The sequence below is a fragment of the Schistocerca piceifrons genome, chromosome 1 (genome assembly GCF_021461385.2).
Source record: "Schistocerca piceifrons isolate TAMUIC-IGC-003096 chromosome 1, iqSchPice1.1, whole genome shotgun sequence".
Lineage (NCBI taxonomy): Eukaryota > Metazoa > Arthropoda > Insecta > Orthoptera > Acrididae > Schistocerca > Schistocerca piceifrons.
In genome coordinates, this window is record NC_060138.1 from 1,088,868,064 (window position 1) to 1,088,892,512 (window position 24,449).

The 24,449-nt window shown below is 39.8% G+C and overlaps 1 protein-coding gene across 1 annotated transcript in view; it reads right to left on the reverse strand.

Annotated features, from left to right (window-relative positions):
* Positions 1–24,449, reverse strand: part of LOC124777829 (serine/threonine-protein phosphatase 6 regulatory ankyrin repeat subunit C-like) — a 384,246-nt gene that overhangs the window by 138,540 nt on the left and 221,257 nt on the right. Inside the window, exons 11-12 of the mRNA XM_047253358.1 lie at positions 24,055–24,150; positions 16,221–16,640 (exon numbers count right to left, since the gene is read on the reverse strand). Coding sequence (XP_047109314.1) covers positions 16,221–16,640; positions 24,055–24,150 — 516 coding nt within the window. The remainder of the gene's footprint in view (positions 1–16,220; positions 16,641–24,054; positions 24,151–24,449) is intronic.

Consider the following 24,449-nt stretch of genomic DNA (forward strand, 5'->3'; position numbering starts at 1 on the left):
AGGTGATGGACAGGGAGAGGAGGGATGAGCTGATGGGTGGGGAGAGGGGGGTGGAGGAGGAGGAGAAGGGCAGAGAGAAAGGGAGGATGGGGAGATCGACAGAGAGAAGGGAAACAATGAGGTCAGGACTTATATCCAATTCCAACAAATAATTATCAATTTCGAAACAATGCCGGGTTTGCTAATTGATAGTATGTACAGATTAAATTGTTATCTACATGTATATTTCATTGCATCTCTCATAAATAATTAATATACTAGGCAAGATATTGAATACATGTTTACTCATGTGTCTAATCTCTTCCCATCCTAATGTTAAGCCCCTTAAGTTACTTTAGAATTACTAACAATTTCTTCTATTGTTTTCTCACTGAAATTGTTGATTGTAACACAAACATCAATTTCAAAAAAGTGACAGCTCCACTTGATAGACATGAATGTTTTGGTGACCAAGTCCAAGCATAACTCAGGCCACAACATTCTATTGAACACAATCAGGTAGCAATTTTCTCAATGCACAAGCCACCTATCACACAAAAATTGGACTCTTGTTTCTTGTCCCTTGACAGAGGCCGCTTTCTGTTGTCAATTTCTAGAATTTTTTCGAAAGAAACAGTAGTGAACATAATGCCTGCTGTCACGACTGGTTGAGAAAATGTGTGGTCGCATGGTCATTAGTTTTGCGCATGCACTCATTAACTTTTACAGTTATCTGTAATTATGCTACAAATATTTCATATCTGTTAAGTCAGCAAGAACTTTTGAAAACTCAGAGGAAGAATTTGATGATTCTGGTCTGGAGAGAGAAATATCAGAATGGAAGATTCATATTCAGGTAAACTGCAGTCTGCTACAATTTTTCATCACTAATACTGTTGCTATGGGTTGTGCTGCTGTAATTACAATTCAGTTCCTTTTTATCCTTTCTTATTTTTCTCTTGTCTGAATCTCATCCATTTTACATACAAATCTCATGTTTAAGCATCCAACACAAGTTTCCAAGATTTGGTTGGAGAAGACAATCTACTGGCAAAACAAGCAGGAAAGAAACACATCGTATTGCCTTGTTTGGACACATCCTCTCTGCAAGCCAGAATACTTCAGATGTTTCCATATAAAAGTGAATTACATATCTAATAGCTCAATAACTTACTTCACACCAGATTTTTTTTCCTTTTCCTTTTGTTAAGAATTATTTTACTTTCTGTTACAGTATCATTATTTTATTGATTATTTTAGTACATATTACACTTTGATATGTATCCAACACATATGTGCCAGTAATACTTCAAAGAATGGCATGAATGGCTGATCTAGGTCCAAAATTTCCTAAGTGGCTGGACTCTGAGGTGTTAAGTGGATAGTCATTCACTTCTACACTGGTATAGGCATGCATATTCAAAGACAGAGATATATAAACAGGCAGAATACAGCACTGCAGTTGGCAACACCTATATAAGACAAGAGTCTAGCACAATTGTTAGATTGGTTACTGCTGCTACAAAGCCACGTTACCAAGATTTACGTGTATTGGAGCTTGGTGCTATAGTCGGTGCAAGCAATGGGATAGTATTTCCAAGGTAGTGATGAAGTGGAGATTTTCCCATACAACCATTTCATGAGTGTACTGTGAATATCAGGAATCTAGTAAAACATCAATTCTCTGACATGATGACTGGAAACACATTGCCTCATCAGACGAGTCTCATTTCAAACTGCATCGAGCAGATGAATGTGTACATGTATGGAGACAACCTCATGGATCCATGAACCCTGCATGTCAGCAGGGGATTGTTCAAGCTGGTGGAGGCTCTGTAATGGTATGGGGCATTTGCAGTTGGATTGATATGGGACTGCTAGTATGTCTAGATGTGACTCTGACAGGTGACACATATGTAAGCATCCTGTCTGATCACCTGCATCCATTCACGTCCATTGTGCATTCTGCTGGACTTCGGCAATTCCAGCAGGACAATGCGACACCCCACACATCCAGCATTGCTACAGAGTGGCTCCAGGAACACTCCTCTGAGTTTAAACACTTCTGCTGGCCACCAAACTCCCCAGATATGAAATTATAGAGCATATCCGGGATGTCTTGCAACATCCTGTTCAGAATAGATCTCCACCAGCCCCCCCCCCCCTCCCCGCCCCCCCTCCTGTATTATTACGGGTTTTTGGACAGCCCTGCAGGATTCAAGATGTCAATTCCCTCCAGCACTACTTCAGGCATTAGACAAGTCCATGCCACATGCGGCACTTCTGCGTGCTCGTGGGGGCACTAATTGATATCACACAGGTGTACCAGCTTCTTTGGCTCTTTAGTGCACAAAAAATAGGAGTGGAGCCTGTGGATCTCCATTGGAAATTTCTTCTTAGCCAGAATCTGTTCTCTTGAGTTGCATTGCTTGACCTATGGTCTTTTTTATCCCACCAATCTTCTGACTGGTTAGATGTGACCACCCACGAATTTCTCTCCTGTGCCAACCTCTTCATCTCGGAGTAGCACTTGCAGCCTACACCCTCAATTATTTGATGGATGCATTACAATCTCTGTCTTCCTCTACAATTTTTACCCATTACCGCTCCCTCTAGTACCATGCAAGTTATTCCCTGATGTCTTAACTGACATTCTACTATCCTCTCCCTTCTCCTTGTCAATGTTTTCTGTATATTGCTTTCCTCTCCAATTCTGCAGAGAACCTGCTCATTCCTTATCTTATCTTTCTACCTAATTTCCAACATTCTTCTGTAGCACCACATCTCAAATGCTTCGAGTCTCTTCTTCTCCAGTTTTTTCACAGTCCATATTTCACTACCACACAATGCTGTGCTCCAAATGTACATTCTCAGAAACTTCTTTGTCATATTAAAGTCTACATTTGATGCTAGTAGAATTCTCTTAGTCAGGAATGCCCTTTTTGCCAGTTCTAGACTGCTTTTTATGACTCCTTGCGCCATGTGTCATGGGTTATTTTGCTGCCTACATAGCAGAATTCCTTAACTTCATCTACTTCATTATCACCAATCCTGATGTTTAGTTTCTCACTGTTCTCATTTCTGCTACTTCCCGTTACGTTCATCTTTCTTTGATTTACTATCAGTCCATATTTGTACTTGTTAGATTGTTTTTTCCACTCAGCAGATCCTGTAATTCTTCTTCACTTTCACTAAGGATAGCAATGTCTTCAGTGAATCTTATCATTGAAATCCTTTCACTATGAATTTTAACTCCACTCTTGGACCTCTCTTTTACTTTCATCATTGCTTCTGTGATGTACAGATTGAACAGTAGAGGTGAATGACTACATCCCTTACTTACACCTGTTTTAATCTGAGCAGTTCATACTTGGTCTTCACTTTTATTATTCCCTCTTGGTTCTTGTTCATATTGCACAGTACCTGTCTTTCCCTATAGCTTACCCCTGTTTTTCTCAGAATTTCAAACATTTCACACCATTTTACATTGCCAAATGCTTTTCCCAGGCTGACAAATTCTACAAAAATGTTTTGATTTTTCTTTAGTCTTCCTTCCATTATCAACTGCATGTCATAATTGCCTCTCTGGTGACTTTTCCTTTGATAACACCAAACTGATCATCATCAGACACATCCACAATTCTCTTTTCAATACTTCTACATTATTATTGTCAGCAACTTGGAAATATGAGCTGTTAAGCTGATTGTGTGATAATTCTTCAAATTGTCAGCTCTTGCAATCTTTGAAAATGAGTGGATGATATTTTTCCAAAAGACAGTTGGTATATTGCCAGACTAATACATTCTACATTCTACGTTGTTGCACTTCTCCCAATGATTTTAGGAATTCTGATGGAATGTTACCTATCCCTTCTGCCTTATTTGACTTTAGGTCTTCCAGAGCTCTTTCAAATTCTGATTCTAATACTGGATCCCCTGTCTCTTCGGTATCGACTCATTTCTTCTTCTGTCGCGTCATCAGACAAGTCCTCCCCCTCACAGAGGTCTTTAATGTATTCTTTCTACCCGTCCACTCTCTCCTCTGCATTTAACATTGGTATTTCAGTCACACTCTTATTGTAACCACCCTTGCTTTTAGTTTCAGGGAAGGCTGTTTTGTCTTTCCTATATGCTGAGTCAGTCTTTCTGTCAGTCATTTCATTTCGATTTCTTCACATTTTTCATGCAACCATTTCACCTTAGCTTCCCTGCACTTTCTGTTTGTTTCATTCCTAAGTGACTTGTATTTCTGTATTCCATAGTTTCCTTGAACATTTTTGTACTTCCTTCTTTCATCGATCAACTGAAGTATTTCTTTTGTTACCTATGCTTTCTTTGCATTCACCTTCTTTGTACTGACTGTTTTCTTTCCAGCTTCTGAGATCACCCTGTTTAGAGTTACCCACTCCTCTTCAACTGAACTGCCTACTGAGCTATTCCTAATTGCAGTATCTACAGCCTCAGAGAACTTGAAGCATACCTCTTCATTCCTTAGTACTTCCATATCTCACTTCTTTGCACACTGATTCTTCCTGACTAATCTCTTAAACTTCAGCCTACTCTTCATCGCTACTAAATTGTGATTTGAGTCTATATCTGCTCCTGGGTACACCTTAGAATCCAACATCTGATTTTGGAATCTCTGCCTGACCATGATGTAATCAAACTGAAATCTTCCTGTATCTCCTGACATTTTCCATGTATACCTCCTCCTGTTATGATTCTTGAACAGAACATTCACTATTACTACCTGAAATTTATTGCAGAACTCAATTAATCTTTCTCCCACAACCCCTTCTTCTACTCCTTCCCCTATGTAGCAAACCATTTTTTGCTTGTTTTTCTGCTATCAGTGTTATAAATCAGTGGTTTGCAACACCATCAGTTCCAAAAAATGTGATCTGTTCTGTGCGGGTATCATATCCTGTATGATTAAATGCTTTGGACAAACCACAAAATAACCAAACTGTGATATTTTTTAATATATCACATGCACTATTTGGTAAGTTCTCAGGTGAGCAATCTTTCTGGAGACAATATGATGTAACTCTTGAGTATGTTATACTCTTGCTTATATTGGAAACTGTGTAACATATTCTTATTGGACATGAATTCCTCCAAAAACATGCATCATTGTTCATACTAGGCTGATGAATCCACTCACTTGTAAACTGGAATGAAGTAATAGTGAACAATTAAAGACAGATGCCTTTTTTGAATTCAACAGTTTGTATTTATTTGACCAGTAGGATATGCTTCATAACTACAAATACGTCTACTTCACTCAGTGACAGAGAATGAAATCTTACATTCAAATTTTTATCATTTCTTTCATCAGAGAAAGTAAAGGACCGCAGTTTTTCTGGATAAAAATTGTCCACATGACTCACTGATTGAACCTAACTTTCAGTTACAAATATGAAAATTCTTCTAAAATGGTAATAATAATAAAAATAATAATCAATCAATTCCAGCCACTGAGGGCGATGATGTACGGGATATTACAACAGGTAGAAAATCATTTACAGTATTCCTGTCACCTTTCCTATAAAGAGGGCTAGTAATGGCATACTTTACATGGTGGAAAACATTCCATATGGTAGTCTAGCACTACATATGTCACTATGAACGTAACTATCAGCTCAAAACAACTGTTCAGGGTTCCATTCAAAATCCCATCATCATTTTATTTTTAAACATTTAGAATGTTGCATGTTTCAGAAAAGGATATCAGTCCTGGTTGTAACAGATTAAATTATTGTGAAATGATAGTTCCAATATAATTAATCACTTCTTAAACTCATCTAAAAGAACCAGTCATCAGGTTTTAATTATCACTTCAAAAAAGTAATTTAATGTAATTAATATCGTGTTTGTTTTTGAATACATGTCCTCAGTCTTGGTACTATACATACAGTCAAACTTGACACTTGGTGATGAAGATGCTGGAATAGGCAGAATCTCTTACACACACTCTCAGAATCTCTTGTGCAGAATGTCAGGTTACTTGGCATTGAAATCTCTGCACCACAGTACCACAGCTCACCACTAGAGGAGCAAAGAGTGGTGCAGCCCATCACACTTTATCAATGTGGTGTTACATTTTGTTTTGGCTCCTCTTATGATGTGCTATGATACTGTGGCACAGTGGTGTCAATGTGACCAGGTCTGTGAACCTATGCTTGCAAATAAACAAAAAATAATTATGGGACTTCATTTCTTAGATGAAATAATCAAAACTGTATCAAGAAACTTTTAATAACAAAGATAACATTGAATACTATTTATTTCTGATGACCAGTGTCAACAGTTGAGATTGTCGTCTTCTGATCTTCAAAAAACTTTCTGTTATATGACCTGTTCCATTATGACTGTATCACACATGCCATGTTTGTGTCATAGCCAATAGTATGTAGCATATACAGTCGTAATGGAACAGGGCATATAACAACAAGTTTTTTGAATATCTGAAGATGACAGTCTTAACTCTTTAAACTGGTCACCAGGAATAGATAGCACTGAATGGGATCTTGGTTATAAAAAGTTTCTTCAAAACAAATACAGATCACTCCTTCCTAACTCTAGTCATGAGAAATTTCAAAACTTTATGACTAGCCTTATATTTATTTATCAAGTCTTTCATGCCATGCCCAGTGCAAACAGAAAGCATTGGTTTGTTTTCCATCATGGGCAAAATGATTTTTAACTTGGAATTTTATGTGCTCAATCAATTAACAGTCCCAGTGCAGTCTAGTGCAATATTTGTAGCAGCAGTTACTGAGCATCATTGCTGTGTGGTAAAAGCACTCAACATGGGACAGGGCAGTGCTGTCACTGCTGTAATACTGGTTACTCTTCCTGTTTTACTGTCCCTGCTAATATGTATCAATAAAACAAATATTTCACTACACTAATTTGGGACTACTTAATCAAGTTAGCACATAAAACTGTGGTTTAAAAATCATTTTGCTTGTAGTGTAAAACAAATTGACATTTTCTGTTGGCACTGGGCATTGCATGAAAGACTTGATGAGCAGTATTTGTTTGGGCTGACTCCAGCTTCACATTGCAAAAAAGAACTTACAGGTATCTGCAGAAACAACAGAGAAAAAGAAAATGTGTGTATGTGTGTGTGTGTGTGTGTGTGTGTGTGTGTGTGTGTGTGGGTGGGTGTGTATTATCTCTCAGCAATCAGCTACCTTTCCATCAGCTACTCACCAAACAGTAAACTGTCACATTTAAAAACTTGCAGCATACTGCAGATGAAAAATAGGTCAGCAACTTGTTTTATAATTGAAATAAATGGTTGTAACTCCATCATAAGTTTCGCTGAGAAGTGTCCTTCTTTATTACTTGATGGAGACTAGGTTCTCTGATGTCTGTCCTATGTGGTCTATTTACTGTTGTTGAGTTGGCTGCAATGCCACTTCGATCATCACTGCATGGGCAGTTTTTGTACACAGGCTATCACTTCTTTTTGTCACACAATACAGATAGTTTGAAAATGGACACAGGTATATACTAAGATGTCCGAAAGAACAGATACCATCTTAGTATATATACAGTTAAGGCTCACCAGCCACTTGACCATATTCTTCTGTGTGAATGCACAAACAGTGCCCGAACTCTTTATGGGAATCGGCAATGTGCCACGAGTAATGAGTATAATGGGTGGGAGCACTACAAATGTAGTGCGGGACAATATGTTGAGAATATGGGTTTTACAGGAGGCGTGCCAGAGATAAATCCCTGCAGTCACGCTATCCTCTGTGTCCTCAGTGGCTCAGATGGATAGGGCATCTGCCATGTAAGCAGGAGATCCCGGGTTCGAGTCCCGGTCGGGGCACACATTCTCATCTGTCCCCGTTGACGTATGTCAACGCCTGTAAGCAGCTAAGGGTGTTCATTTCATTGTAATGTACACAGGTGTCTGAACCTAGTCACCATCAAGAAGTGAAAAAAGATACTTCCCAGTGCAGCTTATGATGGAATTAGAATCATTTATTTCAAATGGTCACAATGACATAAATTTTTGACTACCTCTGAATGTGATCCATGTGCTCATTTGTCTTCTTTTTTTTGTTATTTTATTTATTTATTTTTATTCGTGCATCAAGTTCCAGAGGAACAAATTGAGGAGCCAATCTGCATATTAACAGAACAACCCAGGACTTGAAATTACATCAGAAAAGTTAATAAAAAATAACATAAAATTTACACTTACTGTATACAGATGACAAGCTGCTGAATACATAGCAGCATATCAATAATTTAACACAAAAATTTGCTAAAAATTTTTTCAGGAAGTCCCTGACAAAATAGAAGGATTTAGCCATAAGGAAATTCCTAAACTCAGAGTTGAAAGTTTCAGCATTACTGCTATGATTTTTTTTAAGTCTTGTGGTAGCTTTTGGGAAATGGGTGCAGCAAAATACCATACACCTTTCTGCACAAGTCAAAGAGGTGCAAATCCAAATGCAGACTGGATATCTGCCAAGTATTATCTAAGTGAAAGCTGCTAATTGTAATTGTTAGCAACAAATGACATTAAAGAAAATACATATAGAGAGAGAGGCCAATGCCTGAATTCCCAAACTCCTGGACACGGGCCAACAACAGGTTCATGAACTTACACCATATATTATTCAAACTGCCCATTTCTGAGTAAAAAATACTCTTTGTGAACAGGAAGCAGTATGCCAGAATATAATTCCATGTTTCTTAGGTGAATCCAAACAAAACAAAGTAAGCTAATTTTTGTGTTGGACTACCACTTATTGCAAATGCTGTTCTAATGGTAAATATAGCAACATGTAATGTTTTAACTATATTCTGAACATGGGATATCCATAAACCTTACCATCTGTCTGGACAGACAGGAATTTTGATTGTTCAGGCTCACTATTTGTATGCCCATTGTGTGAGAACTCACCACAATCATAGACTCAAGGCTCAGGCTGCAGTGATCGCCTCATTACTATCCAGAGTAATCACTAACTGCCATAAAATTTACTTCCTAATTTCTTTCCGCATAAAACTGTAGGATAGATAGTGTTTTGCACATTGGTTATGGGATGATGTACTAGCAGCCGCATGATCCAGTGAGGGAACTCTTTGGCCAGTGCTACAGCTCTGGCAGAGCAACAATCTCTAGCTGAGTTCATTACTGACTACTGTTAATGTAGTGGACTGACAAGACAGCCAGTCCACAGTGACGGGTAACCGAAAGGCATGCGCTTAAACTCACGCAGGCTGGCGTGAGGTCTGAAACAGGATACATAATGAATGCTATAAAGAAAAGTACGTAGCTGCTGGAATACTTAACTTTAATCCACAATTGGTGAACATTGGTCTTGTTGATACAGTATATGCGTCATTAGATACATAGCAAAGGATAATTGGCACCTTGCTAGGTCGTAGCAATTGACTTAGCTGAAGGCTATGCTAACTATCGTCTCGACAAATGAGAGTGTAATTCTCAGTGAACCATGGCTAGCAACGTCGGCTGTACAACTGGGGAGAGTGCTAGTAAGTCTCTCTAGATCTGCCGTGTGGTGGCGCTTGGTCTGCTATCATTGATAGTGGCGACACGCGGGTCCGTCGTATACTAGCGGACCGCGGCCGATTTAAAAGGCTACCACCTAGCAAGTGTGGTGTCTGGCGGTGACACCACAGTTAAGTACACCTGTATTCAGATATGTCTCCATCTTGCAATAAAGTGTAGGTCATTGGTATCTGTGCCATCCATTATTCCATCTGGAGCGCACTAACCTACATCTGCTCTACAGTGCTAACACAGCAAAAAATGATGCTATCAGCTACGAACTATTTCACATTCATCAACTAAGATCGCTTGCTACAATAATGGAGCCTCACACAACCTTAGAGCTGAAGGTACGCAACTGCAAGACAGTGACTTCACTGTATTGAGTTCAGTGCTCCACAGCACCAGTGACAACCCTGGCCTTCAGCTAAATGTGAAAATGACACTTTCGTTTGCAGTGCCAGTAGTATCAACAATGACCTCTATGCAGCAGAACAATGTGTATCAGTTACTATCTTCCAGGGTGTCATGACCTACAAATACTATTCTTCTTCTGATGATGAGTTAGTGCTTAAGGAGACCAAAGAGCAAAGGTCATCAGTCTCCTATTCACAGTTCAGAACATAATCAGTGTACCCACTCTGTCTGCATATACATTACCTACTGTGTGTAAGTGTGAGAAAGTGTTCTAAATGTTTTGCATAGCTATATCTGAGTCAGAACATAGGAACCAGACCAGTATTCACCAGTGGGAAACTGCCTAAAAATGACATGGGGGGGGGGGGGGGTCCTCACCAACCCCTCATTGTTAATCTGCTGGGCAGATTTGATCCAGGGTCAGCATACCTCCCCATCCCAGAAGTAGTTACATTAACATGTGCAGCTTCCCAGATGGTTACCATTCTTCTAACATCAAACAAGACACTCCTCAGCAAATCACTATGGATAGATAGAGATTATGTTGTTAAAACATGTGGTACCTTCCATGTTGCAGAGCTTTGAGCTCTGTGCTGTAGCCTTCACATTAGAGTTTGTCTGTTGTCATTCTCTGGCCAAATTTAGTGCTACATTAACCACATAATTTTCACAACAGCACTGTGCATCTTCATTCATTATTTTTTCGCCCAAACAACCTGACATGTGGTTTGCTATCACTGAGTGTATTTTCCAGTCAGTTATGACATTTCTGAAATACGTAACCTTACCGTGTCACTCAGTGAACATGCAGACCTCAACAGTGATGTTACATTGTCATCCCTGGCTATCAAAAAATACAGTGTGGAGAAGATGGCACTTGTTCAGCTTCTTGCTTGAGCACCGAAACAGCAACTATGTCAAGCTACCTATGATGTGAATTAGGGCACAAAAACACATTCTCAACTCAGGAGATGGTTCTTCCATTTAATTTATATGGTACTTATGCCAGATCACCCTTTTTAGACACTGTGGGTTGTGAAATTACCCTCTAAGCTACAATTAGCAACTACCTCAAATGAGCATAAATCAGTGGATAGAAGATTAATTGTACCAGACCGACTTCTCACAGAATTACAACATCAACATAGCATCAGTTCAGCTGACAACAATGACCAGCCATGCACTCTCCATGGTACCAGCGATGACATGCAGCAACAAGCAGCCAAACAATCCCAAGTGTGCGCGGACGTCACCGAGGATGACTGCGTGGACGTCACCAAGGATGACCCTATGTGCTGACAAAAATACGTGACCACACCTCTGCTGCTGGTTCCATGGACATTTTGGTGATAAAGCTCGCAATTGCATGGCATTCTGCAACTACCCATATGGAAAGAATGATCTGCAATAGGCGTTCCAGATCAATTCACCATTTTCAACTTGCCTAACATCTTCATATGTGAGACAATCTCCTTACACATTATTTTCATGCAGCACACTCATCCAATCAATGACTACCATCCTCAACTCAAAAATTGTCAATATTGTTGACACATTCAAATGCTGACAACAGGTACAAGAAAACAGCCTCTCATCAGCTTTGGAATTACAACAAACTACCCAGCAATACTCCAATATACAGAAGGAAACATTTTGCCTATATGAAGAGAATCACTCTATACATGACAAAATTTACACATCAGCAGACAAGCCAAGTGCTGTGCATATATGCTTGAAACAGCTTGCTCTGGAAGAAACTCATTATTTCGTTTTTACCATCATGAATGAGTCAAAGGACATAAAGTAGATGGCAGCGGATACTCAAATGTCACCAGAGCAACCAGCAACAGATCCACTATCACCTGTACAGGTTAATCAAGTGCATTGCTCTTCCGGTGTCTGTGCACTTGCTGTGTGTGTTTTCCCATCTTCCCTAATCTTGTGTGCAGTTCAAACAGTGTGCTGTCAGCAGTGGTACAGTTCATAAGATAAACACAATGTTGGGTCTGTCAGTCCGACACAAGGTGCGCAGGCTAGCTTCGGAGAGACTGTGCAGCTAAGATGGTCATAAAGGAGTTATTGCAAGATGGGACTGTTGGACAGTACGATAGTCATTGGGCCTCACTCTTTCAGCATATACCAAAGAAAGATGGTGCCAATGACTATGTGGCCTTTGTTTCCTTTAATTCAACAGAAATCTTACCCTAGTTTTACATTATCTTCCTAGTTTGATTCTTTGTACATTATGTCCTCCAGAATCTCTTACTTGCTAGTACAAATCCATTCCCTAGGAATCTCACGAATAGTTGCTTCTTTTGCATGAGTGATTTCTTGTCTTAGACAAAAGTAAACTGCCAAAATAAATGCTAGTACACTGGTAACACTAGTGGCTGATACGCTGATCATAATGATATTCCATCTATGTTTCTCTTCATATAGCTGTACTTGCTGTACCATTTGATCTACCAAAATTTGTCCTTTCTCTGCAGCAATTAATTCATCCATTGTTTGTAGCAAAATGGGATCGAAGATACTGTTCAGGAAGGTTAGGTCTTGCATAGGTAACAACATTGGTCAAGTTCCTGTAATTACCAGGGTTCCTTGTATTGTAGCAGGAAGGTGAAACTCTGTTCTGGCTATGTCCTCAATAAACTGCAAGTTTCAATCATAGTCAGAACAGTGGTCTCTGTAGTTGTGAGGGTTTTATGTCAGAGCTAAGTGAATTCAAAAGAAAAAAAATACTGGTGTTCATATGGTGGGTGCTTCCATGACCAATGGAACCAAAGTATTTGGTGTTTCAAAAGGCACCATATCAAAGATTTAAACACATACAGGAAAAGTGGAAAAACGTTGTCCAGTAAGTCACAATACAGATGAAAGTGTGCACTGAGTGATCGTGATAGATGGTCACTGAAGATGATTGTGACAAAAAATAAGAGGACAACAGCTGCAAAAGTCAAAAGCAGAACTGAATGTCAAACTTGCAAATCCTGTCATCACCGAAACAATATGAGTGAGACCCATAAGTAGGGAATTGCAGGGCAAGCTGGAATCCCAAAACTACTCATCAGAGATGCAAATGCTGATAACAACAAAGCATAGTGGCAAAGCCATAAAAACTGGATTGTGGAGCAACAAAAGAAAGTAATTTGGTCATATGAGTCTTGTTTCATATTGTTTCCAACTGAGTTTACATCCTAAGAGGGAAACAATTTGGGCAGCCATTCCATGGTATCCTATGGGCTCCATGGTTACTATGCAAGGTCACATTACTGTTGAAGATCTGGCAGATCATGTCCATTCCATGGCACAGTATTCGCTTCCCAATGGTGATGTTGTGTTCCAAGACAACAGAGCCACTGTTCATAAAGCTTGTGTCATCCAGGAGTGGCTTTGTGAGCATGAGAATAAACTGTCAGATCTCCTCTAGCCACCACAATCACCGTATCTCAATATCATTGAGCTTTTGTGGTCTACTTTGGGGAGAATTGTGCATGATCGCTATCCACCTCCATCATTGTTACCTGAATTTGCCACTATTATGCAGGAAGAATGGCATAAGATTCCCTTGAAAACCATGCAGGACCTGTATTTATCCATTCTGTAAAGACTGAATGTCGTTTTGTATGCCATTGGGTTTCCTACACCATATTAGGCATGGTAATGTGTTGTGTTTTTGATGTTTCCATATTGTTGTCCAACCCCTCAACTAGCTTATCTATTCATGGATACCCTAAGGCACTGGTGGGCGATTGGGGGCCCATGGGCTGGATCCAGCCTGTGACTGGTTTTAATCCAGGCTCCAGAAGAAACTGCTGGGAGAGAGAGCAAGGTGCTTACATTGTACCCCACCTGGGGCACAATTTCGAAAATTTTCAACAATGCTTTCTTATTAGCCACATTGTCTGCTAAAGTTTTAGTGAGCTCTGCTGTCATGAGCTTGAGCAGTTTTTGCCATGTTGTACAGTACTAAGAATATGTGGTTCATGGCTATCATTTTCAATGGTAGAAATGTCACACAGAAGTTAAGGCGCACTACAAATTCAATATTATTGACAATATGTCAATATAATGACTGTCTGTGGGCAGGTATTGTCAATGCTAGAAATAATGTTGAATAACATTGATGCTGACCAAAATATTTTCACTTTTACCAATACTTGTGGAACGTGTGAGAGCAAGTATTATCTATTTGACAATTCACCACTCTGTCTCCTGCATTTTTCCAGTTTGGATTCTCTGCAATATAATCAATATACACTAAGTTCAGGCAATTTAGACTTCTATCCTTTTTTAAAAATGAACAAAGAAATCATTTATTAATTTATTTAGTGTTACAGAAACAATGACTATGCGACCAGTCATCAAAAATATTTTTGGAGAAATATTTAAGAAATGCTTGCTAATAATGTTTGTGGATATTAACACACTAAATTTCAAACACTCAGATGACCTGCCTGTGTACAAAAATTGTAAAGTTACTCCTAATTGCCTGTTGACTGGGATTGCTTATGACATTGCTATATTTTGTTTTATTATCCTTTCTCATGTTAACATTAGTAAATAGTACTTGACCATTGTAGTCATACTTAAACACTATATTTGTGCAATCTGAAGGTAATTTATAGTGAATTAGCTGCAACCAGCTGCCTTTATAGGTTTTTTAGTCTTCCAAGATGACATTTCGAGAGGTCTGGCATCCCGACTTTAGATGTTTACATTTATTTAAGTGTTGTGAACATTTTCTTTACAAAGAGCATTACAGAATTTTACAATTAAATTTTTTAAGACAGCTATTGTAAATCATCATAAGTAAACAATGTTCAAATTCTGTAAATGAATGTAAACATCTGAGGATGGGTTGAACATATTTTGAACAAAAAATAAATGTACTCTCGAAAATGTATTTCAAGGCATACTCTGTTGGTGTGGCATGTTGAGAAAGGGGCACCATTCATATCAGTGCATTACCCCATAAACATCAACAACACAGATGCTATGATTTTCAATTTATATGCTATGAGTACTGCTGTCGCATGACATGATTATGTGGCCTGAGAGCTTAAGTCATTATGTGAATCAGGCCCACAGGTCACCACAGGATTCCCATGCCTGCCCTAAGGTAAGACAGCTCTCCAAAATGTGACCAGTGAGTTGAATTACAACATTTATATTGTAATAAAAATTTACAGGTATTGCTTTTTATGTTTTCGAAGTACAATTCCTTTGCACTTGACTGCACTAGTTCTACAATTTGTACAGATTTTACAACTTAATAAATGTGATTTTACATTCTGTTAGTTCTAAAAAAATACATATATTTTCAGTTTCTATACTTTTCATACTGAGCAGGGTAGTGCAGCGGTAAGCAAACTGGACTCTCACATTCAGGAGGTTCCGTCACTTCCCTACATCCCTTAAGGCAAATGCCACGAGGGTTCCTTTGAAAGGACATGTCTGTTTCCATTCTTCATCCTTCCCTAGTACAAGTTTGTACTCTGTCTCTAATGACTTCATTGTTGATGGGTCATTCAACACTAATCTCCTGTCCTCTTGCTGTACTTTTCAAATGTTCTTTGACAACTACAGTAATTCAACATATATACCTTCAGGCTTCTTACATTCTTGGGCTGATATGAAAATGCATGGAAACAGACAAAGAGATTGTTTTGATTGAATAAGGTATAATAACACTGAATTTATTTATAGCATTTTTTTGCATGTTGCTGACTACTCACACAACTGATATTATTGTTATGGGACTCTGACCTCAAAGAAACTTTTGATTTTGAAAACTGTACCATAATTGTTTTCTGAATGCCTTATTTCTTGTTACATGGTTATCTTTAATAGGCTCATCCTATATGAAAATACCTCATTGTCCTCTACTATTGCCTGCATCATGATATTTATGATTTATACTGTTTATATGTAAATAAAAATCTGTGCTTAAAAGTTACCCTTGCTATCACTAATGCTAACACTTTTAATAAAATTCTCAGAAATCAACACTTAGACCCAACGGATACTGGATTTATGTTTGTAATGAACAATAAATGTCTGTTTATCATCACACAATGCTTTTCATAACTGCATCACCGTTTTAGTTTCTCCTTCATATCTGTACCATCAAAGTAAAAATCTAAATTTCGCTCTCACTTGTAAAATATGTGGGATTTTCTAACAGGCAACAGGTAGCTTTACTTATTTGTAGGATTTTAAACAAACTTATTCCTAACACTAACATATTTTCAAATGCCTCTCTGAGACTCAGCCATACCTTTGCATCTCCCTCTGCAGCTGCAATATGGAGAGGAGTCTTCCCTTGCGAGTCTTTAGCATTGGGGCTAGCACCTGATGCCAATAGTATTTGAACAAGAGTCTGTTTTTCTGTGTGAAATGGAGGCAACTGTACAGCACACATAAGAGCTGTCTCTCCGTTTTCATTCTTTTCTTCAATTGTAGTAAGTTTTTTATTCAATATATACTTCACTTTGTCAAGTGCATCTCTTCGAGCTCTGACTGCACAATGCAGGATATTATTACCATTATTATCACAACCAATCTCTTGTTTATGCTTCTTCATGAGAAACTTAGTGATTTCAATATTATCAATCTCAAATGATGTATGTAAGGCTGTCTTGCCATGTTTATCTCTTACTGTTAAGTCAGCTCCAGCATTAATCAGTAACTGTTTCACCTGTAGAGAAAAATACCACAATAATTTCATACATAAGAGTCTACAATAAAACAACAATTACACACAATACATCTGAGAGATGTGGGAGTTTCAAACAATGGTCAGTCCAGGATGGAACAACAACAAGGCTAGAATGCTAATCATCACATAGAGGAGTCATCAAATCGCAGACAAGCACACTGTAAGGGCCAGAGTGACCATCACAAAATTAGACACCTTGAGGTCATCACACCTGCTACCTGCAATCCATAGTAAATTGCCCACCTCATAGCTTTGTTGCCACATATTCACTGTTAACAGAAGACCACCAGCTGAATTTTCAGTGTTTCTGTGCGATATTGTGTGTTCTCGTGTAGTTTCAGTCTTCTGTGGAATATTGCATTGACATGTGATTGGTAGTCAGTGAAATGCATGGTAAGGGCCCACATGCAGTGATACTCCACTTGGTGTGCATAAAGGGCGAAAAGACATTTAAAAACAATCTAAGATGTTTATCAAATGTACTGACATTTTTTACTGATCTGGCTGACAGTCAAGAAGCCACAATAAATTTAAATTCAACACAAATTCATAAAATGACAAGAAAAACAACAAAACCTTGTTAGTTATAAATTGACTGTATTCCACATTAACAGTGCAGTAAGATCAGCAGAATCTGTAGATGCGAGCACATATTTTGATTCTCCATATAAATGAAAATGGAAATCTATGGAATTTGATGGTTTTGACAAGAAATTAGTGTGTACAACTGTACTTCAATACTATGGTGGAAGAGAGTATCTGATGGCTAGAAAAATACAGGGAGATCACCATGAAAAAATTAACTATTCTTGCTTAAAGAACTCTCTTGCTTATCTCCCCTACTCATTTGATTTTGGGTTTAGGAAGGGTAATGATAAATGAAAATTTTTAATGGCACACAGAGACATTGTAATAGGAAGAATAAAGTTTTGTGTACAAAGCATTTCTTGTCATAAACTTTGATAAAACCTGGATTACACAAAACCATATGGACAAATGTATTTTGGTGGACTTCAATGGAAATAATGGCCTGCAAGTACCTACAGTTCCTTTTATGTAGCATATATTGACAATTTAGGTGATGGTGAAGTGACAAAATGTCAGTAAGAGATGCAAATAAAATATTTTCAGGATGTAGGGAATATTATCAGTCGTATTGGCATGAGCCATTGAAACAAAAATACTGGCAGTGGCACACAAGTACTTCCACACTGTCGCTCGTGGAATTTCTCATAAATAAAATGCATTCATGGGTCACACAATACAATAATGATGTTTCAGATGTTAGCAAAATTAATTTTATAGTTTTCTTAACAATTTTCACAGTAGAAGTTTCTAAAGGTCCAAGATGACATAAATTCATCAGCAACACTATTTTTTGTAATATAGGCAAAACAGTTTCATACCTTTACAGTATTTTATTTTTTATCTTGGAATACTTTTATGGTTTCATGACAAAACATATATTATACATGTCTATAAACTTTTAGCATGTTCATAATTTTTTTTTTCCGTTTAAGTGTGTCAGTGGTTCTGTATTTTCAACATGTTGAGATCAAGGATTATTTTCTTCAAAATTTCTTGTAACATTAGTATTTATTTTTCTTCACAGCTGGCAAGAATTTTCTTTTGAAAAGTTCTCTATCATATTCTAAACTAAAAATAAAGATGTATCTTTTTTTCAGAACTTTTACTAGCATATGAAATTATCACTAACTGATGATGCTGTAAAGTCATTAGATGACCTTGAGGTGCCTATTTCCATGACGGCAGCTATACTAAACATTTACAACCTTTAAATCAAAAGGCCTTTTTCAGAAATAGTAAGAACACACACAAGCACATCTCTTACACACACAGCCATAGTATCTGGGTGTTGTGGCCGACTGTGGACAGGAACTACATCTAAGCAGCAATCTGGGATAGGTGTTGGAGGTAAGCTGGAGGCTTGGGGGGTGGAGAGGAATAGAGGATAGGATAGGGCTGTTAGGTGCAGAGTTGCGAGGTTGTGCTGGGGGTTGGGGAAGGCGAGAGATGAGAGAAGAAAGGTAGAGAAGGGGAACAGACTAGTAGGTGCACTTGCAGAATGAAGGCAAGTATATTGCAGGAGCTGGAGCAGGGCAAGGGATGTATAGGTGGAGGACTGGGACTTGCAAAGGTTGAGGGGGGGGGGGGGGGGTTTGCAAGAATGAAGGATATGCTGAAGGGAGAGTTCCCACAAGCCCAATTCGGAAAGAGTGGTATTGGCAGGAAGGATCCAGGTGTTGCATGCTGTGAATCAGTCACTGAAGTGAAGACACCCTCTTGTGCACCATGTTCAGCAACTGGGTGGTCCAGCTGTCTCTGGGCCACAGCCTGCCAATGGCCATTCTTGCGGAGAGACAGCTTGTTAGGTGTCATGCCCAAATAGAAAGCAGCACAGCTGCTGTTGCTTAGTTTGTAGATCATGTGATTGCATTCATGGGTGTCCCAGCCTTTGACAGGATAGGATATGACAGTGACAGGACTGGAGCAGATGGCAGTCAGGGGATGTATGGGACAGGTCTTGGAGTAGGGATGGACAAGGATATTGTGCAGTTCAGTGGTTGGAGGAATACCACTGTGGCAGGGGTGGAAAGGATAGTAGTTAGCATATTTCTCATTTCAGGGCATGACAATAGGTAGTCAAAACCCTGGCGGACAATGTGATTCAGTTGCTCCAGTCCTGGGTGGTACTGAGTCATGTGAGAAGTGCTGTTTTGTGGCTGGACAGTGGGTATGTAGGAGGTGGTAGGGGACTGGAGAGACAAAGCACAGGGGATTTGTTTCTGAACAATGTTTTGAGGATAATTTTGATCTGTGAAAACCGTAGTGGGACCCTTGGCATATTTGGAGAGGGACCATAGATAAGACGACCATGGTGTCTAGGCTGTATGAAAGGGACTTCATCATAAGGAATGGGTGGCAGTTGTTAAAGTGGAGCTGTTGTTAGAGGTAGATACATTTGATATGGATAGTGGTACTTATGTAGCCATCATCAAGATTGAGGTCAACATTGAGGAAGATGGCTTATTGTGTTGAGGAGGACTAGGTGAAGTGAATGGGAAAGGTGGTGTTCACCCTCAGTCCAGATCATGAAGTCGTCATCAATGAATCTGAATCAAGTGAGGGGTTTGGGATTCTGGGTGGTTAGGAAGGGTTCCTCTAGGTGGTCCTTGAACAGATTGGCATATAATGTGCCAATTCCTGTAGCATGGTTTGTTTGTTGGTGATGCCTTCAAAGAAGAATGAATTATGGGTGAGGATATAATTGGACATGATGACAAGGAAGGAAGTTGTCGGCTTGTACCCAGTTGAGCTTTGGAAAAGTTACTGTTCAATAGCAGCAAGCCCACTGGGGATGGTAGTGTGATGGGTGGCATCAACCATGAAAAGAAGGATACCAGGTGATAAGGAACAGTAACTGTGGAGGAAATTGTTGGTGACTTTCATATAGGGTCTTTAATGGGTGACAGGCTGAAGGTGTTGGTCCTTAGCCAGAACCGAGTCCCACACACTGTTCCTGCATTAGTGCCTACCTCATGGAATCCCCCGCAGATGGCCTAACCATCAGATTATGTGTCTCCAGTTGCAACTACTGCTTCCACAATGACCTCTATCTGTTCAAATTCCATCAGAACATAGCTCTCGCCAATTCAGTCCTACGAAACCATATAAATCAGACCTAAACCCCTTCCCAGTAGCTCCTCTCCATCTGAAAAATTCTGCTGCTCTGAAATCCAAAATTCCAGCACCCCAATTTCAACTTCCAGATTGAAACTTAGCAGCATGCACAATGCCACCTCAAAAATCTTTACAACCTGTTCATCTCCTACTGCCACCTCAGACAACTGCTATTCACCACCTATACAAGAGCCTCCAAGCCTCTCCCCACACCCTCTCACAGCCATCAAACCATGCCTTGCAGACTTAATACAGTTACCTCAACCTCCGAAACTCTCTCTAACCACCACATAGAATCTAGGACCCAAACAGAACCAAAACACAGTCATGAACCTGTCTTCCTAAAGCTTCCCCCAACGGAAGTATCAAACCTTTCCATAGGCCTTACCTTTTGCCCACTCCTAAATTTAACCACGCTACACTTGCTAAACCCCTTCTCTCCATCTTCCAGTACATACAGTGGAAACACTTTTTCACCACAAACCCCATCAATCAGACTCAACCCAAAACCAACATTGAACCCTATCTGACTCAGTTCACTCCTCCATCCTACTGTGATTCACCCCCAACTGCCCAAAGATCACCCCCTGTTAACTTTCCAGAAATTCCTAACCATAAAGTTTGCCTCATTATCATTCCCAAAATCCCTCAACATGGAAACAAACCTTACATCTGCAGAAAGAGGCACAATCGCTTATCTAAAAACTAATCCCGACCTTATAATCCTACTTGCCAACAAGGTTTCCATCACTCTTGTTATGAACTGCAGGAATTATTTTGCAGAGGGTCTCGGTCAGCTGTCAGATACATTCATCTACATGCCCTGTCACTGTGATCATATTCCATAAATCCAGAATGATCTCCAGACCCACCTCAAATCCTTGGGCCCATTCCAAACCCTCCCCCATCTGTCTCCTTCTCTGCTCAACCCTACCACTCCCATATTCCTACCACCTATATGCTTCTTAAAGTCCATAAGCCCAATCACCCAGGACACCCCACTGGGGTTGGTTACTGTACCCTCACTGAGAGAAACTCTGCTCTCATGAACCAACACCTTCAGCTTATTACCTGGTATCTACCTCCCTATCTACCTCTGTTGACTCTCCACAGTTCCTGTTCCTTTACCATACCACACCCTGCTCACCACTGTTGATGTCACCTTCCTCTATGCTATGCACATGGCACTGCTGCTATTAAACACTACCTTTCACAGTGCCCAACTGTCTACCAACCTACAAGAACTTTCCTGGTCATCTTAATCAACTATAACCTTACCCTCAATTACCTGTCCTGTGAAGGCATCATCTACAAACAGATACATGGTACAGCAATGGCCACCTGCATGGCACCATCCTATCCAAACCTGTTCATGAGCCATCTAGTTGAATCCTTTCTAACCATCCAGAATCATAAACTACTCACCTGGTTCAGATTCACTGATGGTATCTTTGTGATCTGTACTGAGGGTGAGAGAATCCTATTCAAAGTCCTCCAGAACTGCAACGTCTTCTTTTCCAGTTTCTTCACCTGGTCTTCCTCAACCCAACAAGCCACCTTCCTTGATGTTGACCTCCACCTCAACAGTAGCTACATTATACCATCGTTCACATCAAAACTACCAACACCACCAACAATACCTGCACTTCGACATCTGACACCCATTTCAAACCAAGAAATCTACATCTACAAACATACTCCACTAGCCACCAAGTGGTGTGTGGCGGAGATCACAATTCGTGCCAAAGTCATATTCCCCCCCCCCCCCTCCCCCCTCTGCTCCACTTGCGGATCGTGCAAGGGAAAAACGACTGTCTGAACACCTCAGTACGAGCTCTAATTTCCCTTATCTTTGAATGGTCTTTTCCAAAAAGCATAGGCATGAGTGGTCAGTGCATCTGTAGTGACAAGCAGTCCCTCTCCAAATATGCAAAGAATCCCACTGAGGTTTTCACAGACCAAAATTATTCTCAAGACCTTTTTTAGAAACAAATCTCCCACACTCTGTTGTTCCAGGCCCCTACTGCCTCCTACATACACACTGTCCAGCCACAAAGGAGCTCTTCTCTTGTGACTCAGAACCACCCAGGATTGGAGCAACTGAATTACATTGTCCGTTAGGTTTCTAGCTACCTCTTGTCATTCCTTGAAATGAGAAATATCCTAACCACTATCCTCACTACCACTCCCACATTGGAATTCCGTCATGCACCAAATCTATGCAATATCCTTTTCCATCTCTACTTCAAGAGCTGCCCCACACATCCTCCAATCACCACCTACTCCAGCCCTGTCTCAAGCATCTCCTATCCATCAAAGGCCATGCTATATGTGAAAGAAGCCATATGATACACAAACTAAGCTGCAACCATTGTGCTCTATTCTATGTGGGCATGACACCTAACAGGTTGTTTGTCCACATGAATGGCAACTGCCAGACTGTGACCCAGTAACAACTGGACCACCCAGTCACTGAAAATGTTGCCCAGAATGATGTGCTTGACTTCAATAACAGCTCCACAGCCTGCAACACCTGGGTCTTTCTTAGCATCACTACCTCTTCTGAACTGCACAGTTGGCAACTCTCCTTTTAGCATATCTTTCATTCCCACAAACCTCTATCCTCAACCTTTGCTAGTCTCAGTCCTCCATCTACCTATCCCCTTCCTTGTTCCCACTCCAGCACTATATATACCTTCATTCTGCCAGTGTACCTCCTGATCTTCTCACCTTCTCTGCTTGTTTCCTCTCCCCTGTCCCTTCCTTGATCCTCACCCACCCCCTCACCAAGCAGAGTGTGCATCTGCACATCTGCACCTAGTAGCCGCATTGCCCCATCCTCTCTCCACAATCTTCCTACATGCTCTCATTCTCTCAGGCAGCACAACCTTTTCCCCCACCTCTACCCTGCCAGCCTGCCTTCTCCATACTCCATACCTCTTCCTGTCCCCCACTATCCACCCTGGATTGCAGCTCACATCAGATGCAGTTCCAGTCCACAGTCAGACCACAGTAGCCAGAGACAGTGGCCATATGTGTGTGTGTGTGTGTGTGTGTGTGTGTGTGTGTGTGTGTGTGTGTGGGCGCTTCCTATTTACAAAGAAGGCATTTTGGCTAAATGTTTAAATGTTTAGTAGCCTTTTCATTGTGCCTGTCTCTGACTCAGTGTCTACCCTGCAAGTTGTGGCAATTTGTAACAGCTAGTGACAAGTCTACATAATTCATCATTTCAGACAGTGCTGCCTAGCAGTGAACAACATCTGACAATTTTCAGACTGGATAAAAATTAATACTCCTACAAGGGACGTAACATACAAATAGCCAAATATTATATTTTCATGAAAGCAGCACTGCAAATTAACACTGTATCACAAGAATCAAAATACATGTCCACTTGCAACTAGTTTCCCAATTCTGATGCTGTGAAGTAGGATTCAAAGTTGGGATTTTTTTTTAACACAGAACAAATCAGAATGCTTATCAGACTCATAGTCAAAACTAAACATTACAGGGAATACAATGCAAGATCACTCTCAGTGAATGACAGGTGATAGAGCACATTTACAGGTAAAGGCTGTGTCTAAATGAACTGGGTGAGAGGGATAGGGATGAATAAAATAAAACAAAAGTTAACTTGGTAAAAATACTGAAATAATTATGGACTACATATGTAGAAATGAGATAAACAGACCTTAAGTGAATGTATGGCTGGCATGGCAATGGGAGTCTTACCAGAGACATCTACAGCATTTACATTGGCTCCCAAACTGATGAGGAGTTTCATAACCTGTCAAACAATCACACAGGTATTTGAACCACAAGGAAACATTTTGATTAAGTACATCAACTTCATGTAACTAGTATCAACTTCGTAAACTGTTCTTAAAAAATAATATATTACATCAAAATCTCTGTAACATATTCTATAATGGATAACCCATGACTTGTGATATATCACCAGAGGACCTGCTGCAAATTGGGGGCACTTCAGGGTGCATTTTTTCTAACCAAAGTGTTCAATTCTTGGAAACAGGAATCTTGTAGTCCACTCAAAAAAATACTTAAAATGGCAATAAATCTTCAAAC